At 39.9% G+C, this 19,995-nt stretch overlaps 1 protein-coding gene and 1 long non-coding RNA gene across 9 annotated transcripts in view; both read left to right on the plus strand.

Annotated features, from left to right (window-relative positions):
• Positions 1-19,995, plus strand: part of LOC110955846 (alcohol dehydrogenase 1-like) — a 322,968-nt gene that overhangs the window by 68,448 nt on the left and 234,525 nt on the right. For 3 of the 8 annotated variants that reach the window (XM_051940759.1, XM_051940724.1, XM_051940657.1), the window contains exon 1: positions 19,128-19,295. The exons of 2 other annotated variants lie outside the window; for them this stretch is intronic. In XM_051940759.1, coding sequence (XP_051796719.1) covers positions 19,278-19,295 — 18 coding nt within the window. In that variant the 5' untranslated portion in view covers positions 19,128-19,277. Of the gene's footprint in view, positions 1-19,127; positions 19,296-19,995 lie in introns of those variants that run through there. 3 more of the 8 variants (XM_051940623.1, XM_051940592.1, XM_051940782.1) reach the window with 2 other exon arrangements.
• LOC127531887 (uncharacterized) lies at positions 3,976-8,213 on the plus strand. Its single transcript, XR_007939130.1, has 5 exons — positions 3,976-6,317; positions 7,218-7,290; positions 7,604-7,692; positions 7,867-7,928; positions 8,144-8,213. It is a non-coding gene; the product is annotated as an uncharacterized LOC127531887 (long non-coding RNA).

A 19,995-nucleotide genomic window follows, 5' to 3' on the forward strand; every position in this document is an offset into this window, starting at 1 on the left:
TTGTCTGCTAGCTGTCTTTTTAGTCAAATATTATTTAGTGTCTTACTATTCTTAATTACCTCCGCCAGGAGGATATGTAATCACCGGAGTTTGTTTGTCTGTCCTGCTGGTTTGAGGACTGCAGCGAGGACCTTCCACTTCTCTAAACTTCAGGCTGCCACTGCCAAAAAAATAAAAAATGAACACAGATATCATCTTTTTTCAGCATAAATGGATGTAAATGTAATTTTAATATTTAGCATTGCACTTCTTTATTACTATCAGCTTTTTAATGCACAGATAAAAACAAAGCTCAACCAAAATCAATGCACAACAAACAGAGACGTTGTCTTTTCTTTTCATGAACCTGGTGCCTACATTACCCACAATGCATTTCGGCTGCAGGCTAACTCATCCAGGCATAGATGTATTCAAACAATAAGTCTAAGGTCTCAATCAAAGTATCTTAACAAGAAAATAAATACAACCACAACCACAAAGAATGTCATTTCGCGTAAAGATCAGGTTCTCAAAAAACGTTGGTCTCAGGAAAACCTAATAATTGAAAATCAGATTGTGTTCTCAGCCTTGAGTAGCCAGACAGAAAAGACACACAACTATGCCGCATTTTTCAAAACGAAAAGCTGCGATTTCGAAATTTAGCCTGAATCATAGCCACGTTAATAAGGTTTTTAATAAACTAACCCGTTTGTAAATCAATCAAGAATTGAGCGAGTTATGAGTGTTAAAGTGAGGAAATCATCCACCTTACCATTGACTACAGTACAGCGCGACAGAGCAGTCCCCTGTCCTAAGATGGCCGCCAAGTGACGACGCTGCCGACTCCGTCTTGAGACATCTAGTGTTTGTATATATCTATGGGTACACCGTTAGCCATTAGCAGGACTGTCGTAGCTAACGTTAGCTCTGCTAACAGCAACATATTTAGCACTGAGGTGATGTCGTCGGTTTGAAGTGATGCAGTGATCAGAAAACTCTTTGTTTCTCAATTTGCACACAACCACCATTGTATCCAAGCTGACATCAGGAAGATTTTTAAAAGAAAACTTTCCTCCCAACAAGCTTAATGTGTTGTTGTTCTTCTTCTTCTTCTTCTTCTTCTTCTTGTTTTACGGCGGTTGGCATCCAGCTTCTTGGTGCATTACCGCCACCTTCTGTTCCGGAGTGTGGACCAGACAGTAGACTTACAGACTTTACCCGACCTAGTTCAAACTATCAAATCTACAAACACACACTACAAAGACCAAACAAAAACCCAAACAAACAAATAAAAAAAAATTAAAAATTAAAAAAAACCCTCTAACTTGCACTCTCCACACCCAAGCCAACTACCACCCCTTATAGCTTAATGTGTTCCCATCTTCCTTCACCTTTCACCAAACCTCCTGTGAACTCTGTATCTTCTTCACTGCAGACCATAGACTGTATGCTGCAGACAGACTTTAGATTCATTACTGCCACCTACTGGGCCGGAGTGTTCATCAGTGTTACCGGTGTGCCACAAATTAGGGAACTAAGAAGGGTGCGATATAAAGATGGACGTAGCGTCTGGCTCCGAAAATGAAGCCAACACGGAAGTGCCAAAAACTTGCAATATCACACCATCTGCCAGGGGCTGGCTCCAAAAAGCTCTGGCTAAATAGACCCCAATCCATGCTAGAAGGAGTTATAGAAGCAAGTTGTGCTTGGTGTCATAATTTATGGCAATTCCTGTACTTTCTCATGGTGTCTGTTATTTTGTGATGCTACCTATCCCACATGCTGATATTGACCTTTGAATCTGAAACTTGGACAGATATTTTTGAGTTTTAGCTGTACATATATCATACATAACATAACATAGGACCTTCATTTTACAGAGATCCATTCCCTGGGTAGCCAAGATACAGCACAAAAAAATTCTAATGAATAGGGTGATTAGATTTTGTGTGACAAGTGGCCAAAAGTAGCATTTTAGAAGTTCACAATGTATAAAATTTCAAATTTGTCATTCTCTATAGCATACAATTATAAATTTTAAGTAAATATTTTCACATTTCTTAGGACTATGGATTCCTTTTAAATGATCCTGAAAACTTCAGATCTCTACCTCTTTTTGTTCAGAAATTATAGAAGCCTGAAAATAGCCAAAACTTTCGAGCTTTATTTGTGTTCACTGCTTAAATTCAGTGTTTTTACCAATTTAATGCTACATCCATTATTGTTATCACATAGACTTGTAGAGCCTGATAATCATAAACCCTCATTGTTGTAGATGATCATATAGTGCGCCATTCGGCCTACAACTGTATTTGCAGAACTATGTTCATATATTAACGGGGCGGATTGAATGTTATTTTATTCGGTCATTTGACCGAAGGGCCGGTCCACATCCGGGCCAGTGCGCTGGTCTTCATTAAATAGTTTTGTTTACCAAACACCCGGCGCCCATATAGCTCATTGGGTTATGCAGATGACCCATTTGCAGAGACTGGTCTCCGATGCAGCGGCTTGGGTTCGATTCTTGCCCGCGGCCCTTTTATGCATGTCTTCCCCCTACTCTTCTCCCCATTTTCTGTCACTCTTCACTGCAACTATCACAGTAAAAAGGCAAAAAAAAGTAAATCATTTTGTTTATTTATCCATATGCGGCCGAATGGGATGAGCGTCCAACCATTAATCAGCCCTGTACAGGCACGCAGGCCCACATGCGTCACACCACAAGCTCAGTGTAGGGAAAAGACTGCAGGCCGGCGCTGCGTAAAATGCCATGGATCCAACCATACTCTATACACTGCTTTATCCTCATTAGGGTCGTGGGGGGTGCTGGAGCCTATCCCAGCTGACTCGGGCGAAGGCAGGGGACACCCTGGACAGGTCGCCAGTCTGTCGCAGGGCTACATATACAGACAAACAATCACACCTACGGGCAGTTTAGAGTAATCAATTAACCTCAGCATATTTTTGAACTGTGGGAGGAAGCCAGAGTGCCCGGAGAAAACCCACGCATGCACAGGGAGAACATGCAAACTCCATCCAGAAAGATCCCAGGCCCACCCCGGGATTTGAACTGGGGATCTTCTTGCTGCAAGGTGAAAGTGCTAACCACAACACCGCTGTGCAGCCCACCGTGGATCCAGCAGCTAATTTATATACAGATACATTCATGAGTTACTTTGCATTGACCATTCATGGTAAAATGTGGGTGTGTTGTGGGCGGGATGTATGGTGGATCCACCTACGCAATCTTCCAGCTGGTGTGTGATTATAAAGGGGAAATTGCGTGCAGCTGTGCTTACGCACAGTTTTATAAATCAGGGGCGAAGGGCATACGCCCATTTCGGATTTTCGGTGTACGCAAACTTTGGTATGGATCCTACGCAATGTTTTATAAATGAGGCCCCTGAACTGTGAATTTCAAGGCAAGGGGAAGACAATCAGTGATATTAGTGCTGTGCACAAAATGCTTGAAGAAAATGTTGCTGCATCTGGGATCATGGACATCCAGAAATACACAGACCTCTTCAGTAGGCTCAGTCAGGGGTTTGAGGACAGATTCAAAGACTTTGTGAGCCTGGAGCCCTGTGTCACATTTATTTCAAACCCCTTCATGTATGTGGACATATCTGAGATTTCTGAACAGATGGGTGAGATGTTCACTCTCAGTGTTGCTGAGTTGAAGATGGAAATTCTCAGTCTGCAAAATGACATCCAGTTGAAGTCTGTTGATGATTTCTGGAAGCTTGTGGATGCAAAGGAGTTCCCCAACATCTGCACAGGAGCCACAAAATGTGCTATGCTGTGTGGCTCAACGTATCTTTGTGAATTGACCTTTTCTGACATGAACTTTATCAAGTCGAAGTTCTGAACTCGTCTCACTGATGCCTACCTGGATGACTGCATCAGAGTGAACCTCTCAGGATACACACCAAATTATAAGGCCCTGGTCAACAGCATGCAGTGTCAAACATCTCATTAAAGGTAAGCATATAATAATGTGCTAAATATGTACCAGGCAAAACAAAAAGCAAACGACAAGGGGACTACAAGTAGCTTGTGACGTATTTTATTGTTTGGAAGTAGCTCTCATCCTAAAAAAAGTTGGAGACCCCTGTTCTATGTACTACAGTCGTTTTCATTTTACAACCTACATAACAAGTCCATGTGACCTTGTAAAATACTAAAGCTATACTTTGAGTACTTTTAAACTGGATGATGAAGTGAATTTTCGAAGTTTGGCCTTTTAAGCTAAATTTGAACATTTTTTGCAATCCCTTTAAAGTCTCACTAAATTTCCCATTGGATTGGGTTGAAATTTGTGTTTAACATCCATGAAACCTTGAGGATAATTTGCAACTAAACAGATGTTTTACAGGAAACTACCGTATTTTCTGCACCATAAGGCGCATCGGATTGTAAGGCGCAGTCTCGATTACGGGGTTTATTTCTGTACTTAAGCCATATATGGGCGCATGCTAAAACAAGGAAACGAAAGCAAAACAGTGAGTTTGGTTGAACTTTATTCTACTGCGTATTTAAAAATACACTCACATTATTTTTTGATCAATCTTTTGTCACAAATCCATCAAAGTCCTCATCTTCTGTATCTGAATTGAACAGCTGGGCAATTTCGACATCAAACATGCCGGGTTCCCTCTCGTCATTGTCGGAGTCAGTCTCGTTGGCGGGTGGCTGTTCAGCAATGATGCCGGCTTTCGCGAAAGTTCGGACAACAGTCAGTACTGTACGTAGCTTTATGTAATGTTCTCTAATAGGTTTATCACTGCCAGCATGTGTAGTAATAATAATAATAATCGATTAGATTTATATAGCACTTTTCAAGGCACTCAAAGCGCTTCACAATGGATCCATTATTCATTCACTCACACATTCTCACTCTGGTGGTGGTAAGCTACATTTGTACCCACAGCTGCCCCTCCGACCACCACCAATGTATAACTTTCCTGACTTTTCCTTTAGAAAGGGCTGGAGGACGTAGTGGTTTTTCACAATAGTCTTACCGACGTAAGTTACGTTACCAACGCTGTGGGTTATACGGTCAGCGGGCGTAACACATGAGAGAGAATGGCGTAAAGTGGGATGCTTACGGTAAAAATTTATCAGGACTGGTATGTTTGTCAGTTTAACGACCTAACGATCTGTCTGTTAAAACGTGGTGGGAAAAGGTTCGCGTCGGGATGACGGCAGTAACCGGAATAACAGGCACTGTATGTTGTACTGCGTGAACCTCAATAAAGACGTGTTGAGTTGAATCCGCCGTACTAGTCTTGAAACCCTTCCAGAGGGGGATCACGTAGCTGCAGAGGACGGCTCCGTGAGTGTCTGGACAACCAACATTCACATGCATTCATACAACAGTGTGAGAGCAGCACTGGAGGCAAGGCAGGTAAAGTGTCTTGCCCAAGGATACAACAGCACATGACTAGGCGAGAGCGGGAATCGAACTGCTGACCCTTTGATCATTGGACGACCCGCTCTACCACCTGAGACACAGTACTGTACGTATTACGTCCCTATGTCGGCGGGAATTGGTCCGACAGTCAGATTTTGGAACTCAGTGCACACATAAGACATAACGGGTTAAAAGGCGCACCATCGTTTTTTGAGAAAATTAAAGACTTTTAAGTGCACCTTATAGTGCGGAAAATACGGTAATTATAAACATTAATTTTCTCCACAATTAAAAAAAAATTAAAGTCTCCACTAGTTGTCACAGTAAAGCTTCAGAGCTGGAAAACACACTTTAAAGTATGCTGAATTTATGTTTTCCCAAGAAGGATTACTTTAAAATCTTTTAAAAGCGTTATTTTTGGAAAATAAGGGCTTTTTGTTAGGAATCACGGAGAGAACCCGGGCAGAGAGCACACAGCAGAGGCAGGGACTGGAACCAAAACAGGTTTTAGTGTGTAGGGAAGAACCAAAACTAGGAGTGAGGGAGGTGAGCGGATTAGGGGAGCACCAGGGATGGGTGCAGAACTGAAACAGGGAAGGAGCGGGGGTGCCAGGGACCAGCGGCTGGGTAGACTTCTGGGAGCGAGGGAGCTGACGGCGGAGAGCGGACAGGAGGCTTGGGTTCCAGGGGGGCGATGTCAGGGCTCCTCCCTCTCCTGCTTGGCTCTCTGCCTAATTAGAAACAGCTGCGAGGGAGCGCGGCTGGTTGTGATTAACAATCTGTGCAGCATAAAAGCCTGGTTCTCCCCACAGCTCAATGCTGGACCATTGACTGAGATTCCCCGTTTGGATTACTCGCTGTCTGGATTTGCCAACACCTGGATATTCTCGCCTGTTCCGTCTTCCAACTCCCCCCGGACATTTTTGTGAGTCTCCTTTTGTTTATTTTAGTTTAGTTCTCTCCACGGCCGACTGGTCCGTTCCCTTTAGTTTAGTTTTCATCCCCATTCAGTTGGTTTCCCTGTGCCTCCTCACATGGAGAGTTTATATTGAGTTTTGGTCATTAAACCTTATTTTTAATTCACCCACTCATCTGTTTGCCTGCTGCTTGGGTTCAAACCGCCCGGTTCGTAACAGGCGAAGTGCAGAGTGTGTCGAGGAATCAGGATGGCTCGGCTGGGTATCTTTACACTTGTGGCAAGAGGAGGGGATCCAGAAGGGGTGAGGGAGGGCAGGCAGGACGGGAGGGAATCCGGGCAGCAGGACCGACAGAACTGAAAACAGGAGAACAGGGTTAATACACTTCGTAATCAAACGATGCAGGAATTAAAGGGCGAGATGGCGAACTGACTGCGAGAGCAGAGTTTACGATCTGGCAGGGTGTGGAAGGTGAGACCGGTTCTCATTGCAGGGATGTAATCAGGGCCAGCCCTGAGCATAGGCGAACCAGGCGGTCGCCCAGGGCGCCATCTGCTGGAGGGGGCGCCCATAGACATTAATGTCTGTGGGGACGCCAAGTTGCTGTAAAAAAAACACTCGTTATTTACGCTTATTTAACATGCCATGTGCTTTCTCGTAAATGATAAACAAATAATGTGAAATGCAAATATATATGTATTTATATATATTCGCAAAACTCTGTGATAATGACCTCCTTGCGCCCCCTCATCACCTCTTCCTAACCTGACCAGCGGCTGCTGCTGCTGTTGTTTGCATTGCAAGGTGAGTGGGGCATCATGGGTAGCGCATCTCAGATGTTTTATTGGAGACAAATGGTCGTCGTTGTGGTTCTATTGACATTGTCAACAAATTTTTATTATGACAAGGCATGCCAAGCCGTCAGGTGCTGCTTTCAGAAAGCGCAAAAAAGAAGAGGAGGAAAACGGGCCCAAAGTAGAGGTATGCATTTAAGATATAGCGTGCTTTTTGACTTTTTATTCTGACACGGCATCTAGTTGGCTAACGCTAGCGAAGTGAATGCAGCGACTGTATAAATAAACTTTAACAACATATCAAGTAACGCCACCTGTATATTTTGCAATATGCATGAATGTCAGAAGTTTAACTTAATTTCATGTAATTACTGTAATAACTAAATAACATGCAAAGCGAAGTTTAGTACATCACAATGCAAAATATACATGCAATGGTATGTTTATTGTAAAGGTACTGCTACAACTTAATGTATATTTTTTTATTTGTATTTGTCCAGATGCACTGAGAAAATATTTGCAGCCACGACAGGCACCTGTAGATGCTGCTACAGAGGAAGCCTCAGTCTCTCTGTCTTCTGCACCTGAGGTTCTCAGTGACAGTGAAGACTAAGTTTATTCAATAAAGGATTATGTCTGGAGTACTAATACTTCATATGATAATTATTGGATGTAACAATTATTATACAGATTAAATAACATTTTTATCAGTGTCAAGCTATAAATAAAGACCACAAACTGATTGATTTTGTGTTTTACACAGCAGCTGCTCGTCAAGCAGCAGTACAGCAGCAAGTGAGACACAGCTTCAAAATGTAGATCCAGGTAAGTGTTACAGTAGTAGTCATTTTTGTTAACAATGTACAAATATTATGTAAACAGAAGCAAATCCATGCTATACTATTTTTTCCCCCATATTTCTATGAATAATCACTCAGAAGTTGTAAACCCCCCCCCAAAAAAAAAAAAAAAAAAAACCCACAAAAGGCACAATTCAGATGCCATTCTTAAAGGTGGATGTTTTTTTGTGTTGTACACAGCAGCTTCAAGTCAAACAGAAAGCAGCAACACAGCAGCAACTGAGACACAGCTTCAAGATGTAAATCCAGATGAGTATTACAGTACTAGATTTTGTGTTGTAAAAGTTAAAACTAAAAATAGAAAATCTGTCTTCTGATTGAACTAAAACCATTGTATTAATGCCTCTATAGATGCCTAAATGATTTGTTGTGTATGTTTGATTCTCTTTCAGAAGAAGGACCCAGCACCACCAGCAGACTACATGTTTCAGTCCACCAGCCTGAAGACACATCATCAACATCAACAGGTGTATGTGAGTCTGTCACAGCAGCCCCCATTGATCCAGCTGATTGGCCCCCTCACCTGTCTAATCCAGAGAGGACCGAGTTAGTCAGTCAAGGGCCTAATGTGATAAAATCAGACTTCACATTCCCAAAAAAACAAGATGGAAGACGTTGCCATCACCACTACTTCTATAGACGGTTAGTGAATGTGGAGAAAATCAAAAGAATGTGGCTGACGTATTCCAGAAAGAATGATAGCTTGTGCTGTTTGTGTTGCAATCTCTTCTCCCAGAAAACATTTAAACTAAGCAGTGATGGTGTTAATGACTGGAAAAACTGCAGTGACATACTCAAAACACATGACAACAGTCCTGAACATACAAAGAACAAGGGATTATGGAAAGAACTGGAGTCTCGGATTAAAAAGGGCCAAACAATAGACAAAGTTGAACTTGCACTAATAAATTCTGAAAGGAGAACCCTAACCCATTCTGAAAGGAGAACCTTAACCCATTCTCACCAACTTCCCTGGTATGCCAGCTGGTGAGCTTGAAAAGCAGGCCAAAGACTTGTCTAAAAGTCTCACATCTGGAGATCAAGCAGACTTGAATGCTGAGGAACTCATTGTGGAAATGCAGTTTTTTCCACAATGGCCAAAACAAAAGATGACTGCTTTGGATCTTCTAGTTTTTCTAGAGGAGAAAGACCTGAAAGAGGTGTACCCAAACATGTGGGTGGCATTGAGAATTGGTGTCACTACTCCTGTGACTGTGGCATCTGCAGAGAGAAGCTTCTCCAAGCTTAAGCTGATTAAAAATTGTTTGAGGTCTACAATGTCACAAGAGCGCCTTCATGGACTTACAATTATGAGCATTAATCGGGACATATCCAGACAGATTTCATATGATAAAACTATAGATGCCTTTGCAGCTCATAAGTTGAGACGTGTGAAGTTTTAAGCATGAACTCTGGAGAAAATGGGAGTGCTATTTTATAGTTTTGGATCACTTTGCTTCATTTTGTATATCCTTTTTGATGACAAGAAGTAGGACTATTGCATAATTATGTTTGAATAGAGAAACCTCCTTGAACAGATTTTATTGTAACAGTTTTATTTATTTGTAAAGCATTGTTATACATAGTTGTTGGATTTGCACAACTTTTTCCCCCTGCAAGGAGGACATTTGCACTTGATTTGGATGTGAATTGTTTATTATATTTCAAATCGTCATTACGATGAGTGCACTGTGTTTTCTTTTTTTGTTTTTTTGCATTTATCATAGTTGTTGGTTTTGCACAACTTTTCCCCGGCCAGGAGGACTTTTGCAGTAGACGTGTGTGTGTGTGGTCAGGTGCTGGTTATACTTGTGCGGACCAAATGTCCCCATAACTGTAGGAAAACCGAAAACAATGTCACTTGTGGGGACCTCATTTCGGTCCCCACAAGTTTAAACAGTGTTTTTTTGGCCATGTTGTTGTTACTGAAAAAAGTAAAAGTGCAAAAACGTTTCTTTAGGGTTAGCCATTGTTTTGGTCTGGGTTAAGGTGCCTGACTCTGCTCTTTGTTATGGAAATGGTCATTAAAAAAAATCTGAAAATCAAAATTCTGAGATAGAATTTGAAAGAGGAGGAGTAAAAAAACAGTTGTAAATTTATACCATAGATAGCCTATTCTTTTTTCTCCTCCCTGACTCTCCTCTTTTGGGACAAAAAGACTTAAATACATGGAGAGCAATTGTGAGCACATCTTCTGCCCAGAAATGAAAGAGGACTGGGTTTATTCCAAGAATAAACTAATTAGCAGTAATGTAACAGAGGCAACAATATTTGAATTATTGTTAACTAGCTTAACATATTGATATATTGCCACGTTTTACCTTGTCATCATTTAGCTAACAAGTCTAACATTGTTTACATCCAACAAGGTCACACAACTTACACGGTTTGTTTGGAAAAAACTGTATAAAGTTTTTTGCTTCTTGCTGGCTCTGGCTGGTTTACTAAACATTACTCCAGACACACGTTCAGCACTGCTCAGCACAGCAGCACGTCTCCTCTGGAACACCTGCGTTAGCATGCGCTCATGGTGCATTCAAAGACGGCTTGGGAAAACACGTTACTGGATGCTAATAACGGGTTTAGCTGTTGTAACGGCTGAAAAAAGTGCGGGGGGACAGAGGGGACAGATGTGGAAAGTGCGGGGGACATGTTCCACGCATACCCCGCGTCCGTTACGCCCATGAAGACAGGGACAAAATGCGAATCACACACTTATTGTGGTGTGGCCCCCTCTAGTGGATGTAGCTATAAACAACGACATAGAGTGTTTATGCCAGCGGCCGGCCCTGGTGACGACTCACAGCTGCCCGGATTCTGCGGAGAGCTGATTGCCATGGAGAGGCGCTCCGCTCAGCAGCAGCAGAGGGAGAGGGAAAGGGAGAGGGAGAGCGGGGGGAAGAGAGAGAGAGAGGGAGCAGGAGGAGGGGTGTCAGGTGGGGGCTGAGGAGGAGGAGGCCCTGACACTTTTACATTTGGGAAAATAACAGTGTCAGCAAATGGACAAAGAATAAACTTTGTAAACTAAGAATTTATGACGGAGCTGTTGTATTGGATTCATTAGACTCCAGTTTGTCATATCTACAATGAATTGATTGTCTTTCTTGAGCATATCTGTCAAAAATGCCTTCAAAGTGAATTTTTAAGCTCTGAATGTGTATTTCACAACCAAATAACTTCTAGATACTATACAACAATTCTAATTCATCAGTGTCAAAATGTGTTCCCCCAAAATTAAGTATTATTGGTTTGGTAGAAAAACAATATATAAATAAGATTTCATGTATGTTCAGTGTAAATTTCCATCTTGTCCAGCAAAAAATAAGAGATTGAGGACTATAGGAGTTGCAACAATGATGAAATGTTGCTCAGAGGGCGGAACTTTAAAAATTCATACCAAAAAAAAAAGTATTTGGAGTCCAACTCTAAGATTTCCAAGGTACCGTGAATTTAAAAGTTTTCATATACTTTTTTTTTGAAGACGTGCACAAGAACTGGCAGGGTTGGATGAGTTTGCATTAAATAACCCCATTACAGCATCATCATTAATAGATACTGTACATTCACAATATAGTGCACAAATAAGAGAGAACACAGTTCAGCCAGTTGTGTGCAAACTGTAAAGATCATCTGCTGTGTTCATATAAGCAATAACTAAGCATGTCAAAGTGTTTATGGAGCAAAATAGATTGTATAAACAGATGGGTCACAGGATTCATTGTTTGTTTCACGGTTTGATTGGAATGTGTGTCTACAGCGTTGTCTACCATGACACTGAATGTTGTGTTAACAATCTTTAAAGTGACACTCAAATAGTTTTAGCCCAGATTTACCCAAATTCTATGACTGTTTGTTTAATTTAGAGGTAGTGTTTGAATTTCTCTGTTAGGATGACTGCAGGATTTGTCCCCCAGCAGTCCTTCAGTCTGGTTCTTCAAAACTTTGTAATAAAACAACGGATATTACAGTGAAACACCAAGCACTCGGAATGAAAATATATGATACTATATTGACAGCTAATTTCTCTCCTGATTCTTATCTATATCATCATCTAGATGCAATCTTGCTGAACCAGCAGGGGGGGAAAAAACGTTCTTTGTCTCACACCGCAACCCTAAATTAAAAAATGGATAATATCTTTCTTTGGCAGCTTAATTATATTTGATAGCTTTACATTTGTACCAGCAACTCTACATGTGATTTGCAAGAACTGGTTTGTCTGATCGGAGCATATCTGAACTCTCAGGTTCATTAACTGTCAGTGCAGTTTGGTGGTAAAGCTGGAAGCATTTTGTCAGAATGAGAGAACATGTGATTGTAATTCTCATCAATTCATTTATAATGAGTCCTGTCAAACCGTTGTTTCCACCTTCGGTTTGAATAAACACATTTTTATGTGTAAGTAATGTAAAGTAATGAGTAAACCACTGAATCTGCACCTCATTCAGTATTTTGAAGTGAATAACATCGATAAGATTTCTGAGTCGAATCTTCCTGATGTTGTTGCCATGTCCTTCTCATCACAAATTTGAGAACTTGATGAAATTCCGTTGTCTTCACCTTTGGACTCGAGGTTCAGTCTGTTATGATACTAAACTAGATGCAAACCATAGTGTCCTTTACAATACAATACAATGACGTTATTAATCCCCGAAGGGAAATTCAATTGTCTGGTCTCATCTGTTTACTTTTGAATTAAATAGTCTGATTGCTGATGGCAAGAATCTGAATCTTTCAGTCCTGCAGCGCAGGGATAGGAGTCGTCCACTGATGTTTCGTTGTTCATTGAGGCAGATGTGAAGTGGATGATCCATATTTGTAAGAATGGCCTCCCATCTTGCTCAGTGCCCATCTCTCCACCTCATCCTCCAATGTGTTGAATCTGATTCCAACCACACAGCCAGCTTTTTTAATCAGTTTGTTCAGACACCTTGCATCCTTGTTTTTTATACTGCTTCCCCAGCAGACTGCAGCATACAACAGGACATAAAACTGCCAGAGACTGATAAAACATCTGCAGCATAGTACTGCAGATGTCTAATGATTGAAGTCTTCTGAGGCTAAACAGTCAGCTCTGGCCCTTTTTTTTTGTAGATGATGTCTACGTTTGTAGACCAGTCCAACTTATTATCAAGGTGGACACCTAAATATTTATATGATGTCACCACCTCGATGTCCACGCCACAAGTGTTCACTGACTGAAGAGGGGGTTTGGATCTGTGGAAATCAATGATCATTTCCTTTGTCTTTATGTCAACCAAGAGCCCCTGACCGAATGGAAGTTAATTTCAGGCCCCTGCCTTAAAGAAAATACCTTTATTTAAAGTCAAAGCAACATTGAGGTAGAGCCTCTTTTATAATATAGCCAAGTTCAGATAAAATGAGCAGGAAATGCAGACACACAAATAAAAGCCAAATTAACAACCATCAGCTGGGGGTAAGATAAGAGAAAATGAAAGATCTAAATAGTAGTAAGGATGAAAATAAATCAAGTTGTAGATTGTTCTGCAAGTTAATCCAGGTCACAGATGCACAGTAAATTAAACTGTATTTCCCAAGTTCAGTAAAAACAGTTGGTAACTACAATCAACTGAGCATGTTCAATGAGAGACCATGAAAAGACAGCAATGAAGCTATGGAACTTTGAAAAATGTCAAAGACCTTACAGTAAATAAAGCTGAGTGGTTAGCATACCTTATAGAGAGGAAACACCAGCCGACTTCAGCATACAGCTCACAGTAACGAATATCATAATTGTCAGCAGTGTTAAATCTCAGTGTTGAACAGCATCTGATGGAGTCGCAGCTAATTTTTGTATGTATGAAATGTCACCTGAATCCAGGACTCATAGAAATGTTGCCTAAATCAGCATCATCAATCAGCGAGACCAAACAGAGATGCCAAACAACCAAACTGAGACAAAGATGACAGAAAAACACCAGCTGTTTATGGCTGTTCTGTGTCTTGCTGCTGCGTAGGACTAGAGGGTCTTTCACATATCTTTGCACAGAGGTCCTCATCATATGTTCATTGCTGGAAGCTCGTCATAAAAAACACAAGCACAGTTAAAGGGATTTGTAGCTGAGAATTGCTGTAGAATTGGCTGTAAGACCTGATGGATATTTAGAATTCTTCACTCCCATACATTGCTCTGAACTAATTTCAACAGTTTCTAAATTCAAACCACTGACATGTCTTTTAGATCCTATCCCAAATAGACTGTTCAAGGAGACTTTCCTTTAATGAATTATTCAATGTTAGATCTGATTAATCTCTTTCTAGTAACAGGCTATGTACCACAGGATTTTAAGGTTGCTGTAATCAAACCTTTACTTAAAAAGCCCACTCTAGATCCAGATGTTTTAGCTAACTATGGACCAATATCCAACCTCTCATTTCTCTCTAAAATTCTGGAGGGAACAGTTGCAAATCAATTACGTGAACATTTACAAAGGAATAGCTTGTTCGAAGAGTTTCAGTCAGGTTTCAGAGTGGATCATAGCACAGAAACAGCTCTGGTGAAAGTTACATGTACACCTAAAGAGATAGTTCACCAGTTTACTTGACATGTTAAGGATTGCAAAGTGTGTATTTAAAAGAGCTTGTATTTTATTTTTCTATTTTATACGATCACAGACTGTTGTTATTTGAAGATGTTTGTCAAGTTTACTTGAAATCTTATAGATTGTATTTGTTTAAAGTGTGTATTTAAAAGAGCTTGTATTGTTTGGGACCAATAAAACTGACACTTTGTATATCTTTGCTTCTGTGTCATTTATAAATGCTTTATAAAGCATAGATAGTCCTCACTTTAGATGGGCTCACGGAATATACTTAACTAATGAGTAGTAACCGCATTAATAAGTTATTCATTGAGTATGAATATGTGTTTGTAAATCATATACTAACACAGTTGCTAACCCTTTATAAAGTATTAACAACTGAGATTATCAATGAGCAACAAAACATTTTTAACCAGATTTATTAAGTGCTTAGTAATGCATAATAAATGTCATACAGATCATGAATTCATGATTAATTAAGCATGTATAACTAATTAGTTACAAATGATGAGTTAACGATGAATTAAGCACTTTACTAATGTTTAACTAATGCTTCATAATGTGTTAGTTGAACATTTAAAACTGTCTTTACTAATGCTTTGTAATGTATTACTAATGGTGAATTCATGATGAGTTCATGAGGATTTAAGGATTAACTAATGCTTAAATTATGCTGAACCAATGCTTAACTAATGCTTAATTGTGTATAGTTATTATAAAGTGTTACCGTTACTTTCAAAATAAATTTTTTTAATAATGGAAACAATGTTACAGACCTCTTTGTACTTGCAGACAGGTCATGGGTACTTAAGAGTGTAAGTACTCGGTACCTGCATAGGTAGGGAAGGTAGTTACAGGCAAAGTACTCAATAGTTGCACAGTAAGTGAAGCCAACAAGTGTTCACTTCATAATACGGCCCGGTTCCCAGTTGTTGACCAGTAGTTACAGGTAAAGTACTCAGTAGTTAGACAGTAAGGGAAGCCAACAAGTGTTCACTTCATAATACGGCCCGGTTCCCAGTTGTTGACCAGTAGTTACAGGTAAAGTGCTGGGTTGTTGCAGTGGAAGTACTGGATAGTTAGACAGTAAGGAAAGACAAGGGTGATCTTAAGGGCTGGGTAACTTTAAAAGGTGAATTGGTGTCTCTGAAAAATAAAGATATTAAATAAATAAAGATGTTTTGTACGTCTGCATGTCTTGTCATTATTATGTGAAACACATACTCATCAATACCTTACAGTATTTCAGTTTATCATTGGTCTACACACTCTGTAGGGGTCCATGGTGATTCTTAAGAGGAAGTGGCATGTCAGGGTTTGTACAGTAAAGGCATATGTTCAGGAAAATGACACTGTTTTGATAAGTAAATGGTAAAACACAGGAAACTACAGTGTAAGACTCCAGGACTTACACTGTAAGACACCAGCGTTAGTACCCCATAAGAGTCCGCACAATGTCGTGCTACATTTATGAGAGTTACCCCCACAGTTGAAGAAACTACACATTAAAACACGTCAAACTACCATATAAGACACAAACGTAACTGCCCCATAAGAGTCTGTAAAATATCATGCTACATTTATGAGAGTTACCTCCACAGTTGAGGAAACTACACATTAAAACACGTCAAACTACACTGTAAGACAACAGCACTTACACTGTCAGACACAAGTGTAAGCACTCCTCAGGTTGCGCGAAATGACATGTACATGTCTGACAGTTACCTTCAAAGTTGAGGAAACTACACTGTAAGAGACGGGAAACTACTCTGTAAAACACGGGCCGTGTTATAAAGTGCTACCGAAAATTTTCGGTTTTACATGTTTGTTTATTGGTTGTTTTTTTTTTTTCCACAGTGTTACACAAGTGAGTTTCTCCATTATAAAATCAATGGAGTCTATCTATAACATGTCAGTTTTTACATCTATTCATAGAAGCATCAATGTAATCATGTAATCTATTCATTTGATGTAAGTTGTTGTAGTAATAAACTTAAACATATTTTGTTCAGATGGGCTTTTTAAAAAAAAATCAATTTATGGAGTGTATTGCACATAAAATTTCCTGAAATATTTCACAGGAAAATGAGACCCACAAGAGTTTGTCCTGAAAAGGAAGCTTTGCACTTCATTGCTTCTGGGGAAGATTAAGACTCTTTTCAGAAAAAAAAATTCATCAATCAGGAGAAAGGTATGGTTGCACATAAGATTCTGTTTTCATTGAATCTTCTGTTCAAATCGTAATTAAAACTCACTTTAGCAGCGAATGTATTTTCATACTGGAAATTGTGTATTAGCACTGTTTGTACTAGTTACGAAAATGTACAGAACCATTTTCCCATGTAAGCATCCTTAAAGTAGTTTAGGCAGATGCAAAATGTGAATTTATTTATTTGCTTTCATATTTGAAGTTAAATGGGACGATCTGTTCCACTTAACAAAACACATGACAAACAAACAAAATCCAATACCTATCATGTTACGCTAAATGGGGACTGATTTAATATTTAATGTCTAAATGTGTGAATTGTACTGATATTCTGATAGAACTCACAGCAAGAAAAACATGATGTTTTGCTGCACTATTATAAAAATGCAGATATTGTAATTCTTCTGCCTCAGTTAATGCTACACCTTTTATTATCTAAATATTTACAGTGACAAGGTTTCAAAGTATTGTTTATAGTGTAAGTGCTGAGCTATTTTCTGTTGGGTGTGCCTGGTATGCAGCAACACGAGCATTTACTGAACTTATACTATTAATTGATTCTTATTTATTATCTGTTAATCAGGTTACGGAGTGATTGCCACTAAAAACATTAAACAAGGAGAATTCTTGCTTGAGTATGTCAGAAGACACATCACTGGATCTGAAGGAGAGGCACTGTTCAAAGAGCACTCAGCCGACGATGCAGCATTTCTGTACTTCTACTGCTTTCAGGGACAATCTTTCTGGAAAGATTAAAGAAGTGGATGTCCTAACTTAAGGTAATTGTCGTATTTACAACTGAAAAAATCTTTCATCGTGCAGCACTGATGGCAGTAAACATACAGCAAGACTTGGAAGATTCATAAATGATGATCACATCAAGCCAGACAGTAAAATTAAAATAATACATATTGTTTCCTAATAATAGCTTTACTCAAATCATTTGTGCAGCCTCAGATGAATGCAGCATTATTTGATGTATAGAAAATGTTTGTGTATGTCAAATATCAGTGCAGGAGAAGAAATAGTGTATGACTGCAGAGACCCTGACTGTCTATGGAGACAAGTCTTTCTATATTTTTACCATTCCATCATTTAATTGAGCAATAAGAATGTCTCTAATCCTCACCAAAATCGTTCTTGAAAATTATGAAAAACATTGTCAGTGATGTAGTAAAACACACTTAGCACAGTTACCGACATCACCCTGATGTAATTTGTTTCAGAAAACCATAACTTCCTCATGCAGGGAGCTCGAGGAAAAGTGGTAAATCACTGTCCATATGTTTTATTTATTTTCATTTTGCATGCTGTACAAAATTTGAAATGATGACAATGCCTAATGGTTGTTTTTCTGTATTTTGAAGGAATCAAGCTGGAAGAGTTCATGGGAAAACCTTCACTGTAAGCCTGGCGTGATAAAAATTCATATCATTTATTCATGTTGTTCACCCTAAACAACAAGAAGTGCAGACGTTAATCAGGAAATTTGCACCTCAAGAGAAAGGTATGTTGCTGCTTAATATTTTTGAAACTTGGTTGTCGAAGAAATTGTATTCCAAATAAGCACATATTTTGGTGTGTTCAATGTTCAGTCAATTTTATATGTTATAATTTACGGTTCAGCCTTGAGTTTAGGGAGACGAGGCAGGGACGGAGCTGGGGAGAACCGGTGGCAGAGTTGTGGCAGGGGCAGCGGGGTAGAGAGAACCAGAGCAGACGAGGGGAGTCCAGAGCGGAGGGGAAGACAGAACAGATGAGAGATTCCAGGGTCAAAGGGGGAGACGAAGCATGACGAAGGATTCCAGAGTCGAAGGGGCGACGAAGCAGACGAGGGAGTCCGGGGGCAGGTGGAGAGCAGAGCTCAAGCAGACTGGTGTGGACTTGGCAAGAAACCGCAAGGGTCTTTTATCTGCCACTGATCGCTAATATGGACCAGCTGCGCTCCTCCACAGCCATTCCTAATTGTCCAGAGCGCAGCACAGGAGAGTGAGGGGCCATGACACCTCTTTTCATTCGTTCTCATTCGCCCTTCCCCTCACACCTCATTGGATGACCCTAGCGATGGACTTTTATTATTTTTATCACTGTGTTATAAATCATTTTTGAAACTATCATTTCCGGCATTTTTAAATTTGTCATTTCCTTTTATTAAAAAAATAAAAACTACAAATATGGCGGATGAGGCGGGGTTCAGGGAGGGTTCTCTATGACGTGGCAATCTCTCATTGGAACCCATACTATAGCCCGCCTTATGGCGTGGCAGTTTCTGATTGGACGACTTAGAGCCAAGTCCCGCCTTAGTCCCACCCCCTTATGAAGTGACAGCTTGTGATTGGGACCTGCCAAAATTTGACAAGTGTCCCATATTACTCTCTTTGGCACTATCAACTCCCAAAGTCCAGATGTTTGTGTAACTCCTCATCAAGCAGCAGTATTTAAACATCAAATCCAAATCCAGTTGTCCTTCACATTCTGCAGTCCAGCATCTCTTGTCCTTCTCAACTCCTCTCATTTTTTGAGTCCTATCATTGCTCCAGATATGGCTACAGCTGGTAAGGTAGGTGCACAATTTATTCAATAAATTATCACAGATAATGGGAGTACTCATTATCTGTGATGTTTGTGTTTTTCAAAGTGTTATATTGCAAACTCAAACAAAGTAGGTAGTACAACAAATCCATACAACGAACCTCACACTAAAAGATTTACTTGGATATAAGACTTGCAAGTGTTCATAAAATGTTTGTGTATTTTTGTTGTTTGGGAGTTGATTTAGTGGTGAAATTGTGGCTGGGTGCATCTAATAAATGTGCTAGTACCTGAAAAAAGCAATCAAAAGATGTTTCAATGCTCTCATATGTTGACTTTAACATGTATGTCTTTGCAAATGCATGTTGATTGCATTCAGAGCAGCTTTGAAATTAGAATTCTGCTGCAATAAAATGTACAATAGTTAAATGCTTCAGCAAAATAGTGCATGTTCTGATTCAACCTTTCACATGGAAAATATCCAGACAACTTAGCACAACTGTGGATACTTTCTCAGTGGTAGGAGGCCAAAAAAGATAATTGTGGAGGTCAAAGAACTCACAGCATGAATTCAAGGGTACGACTGGATTTACTCAGTAACAGTTAATAGTAAATGTGCCAACCCAACACTAAATTATACTCAGCAAAAAGAAGAGGGGTCCGAGGCACTCCGAGTTCCTAAAAGTCCTTTAATAATTCATGGACGGCAGTTTACGCGTTTCGGCCAC

Source organism: Acanthochromis polyacanthus, chromosome 1 (genome assembly GCF_021347895.1).
Source record: "Acanthochromis polyacanthus isolate Apoly-LR-REF ecotype Palm Island chromosome 1, KAUST_Apoly_ChrSc, whole genome shotgun sequence".
Taxonomy (NCBI): domain Eukaryota; kingdom Metazoa; phylum Chordata; class Actinopteri; family Pomacentridae; genus Acanthochromis; species Acanthochromis polyacanthus.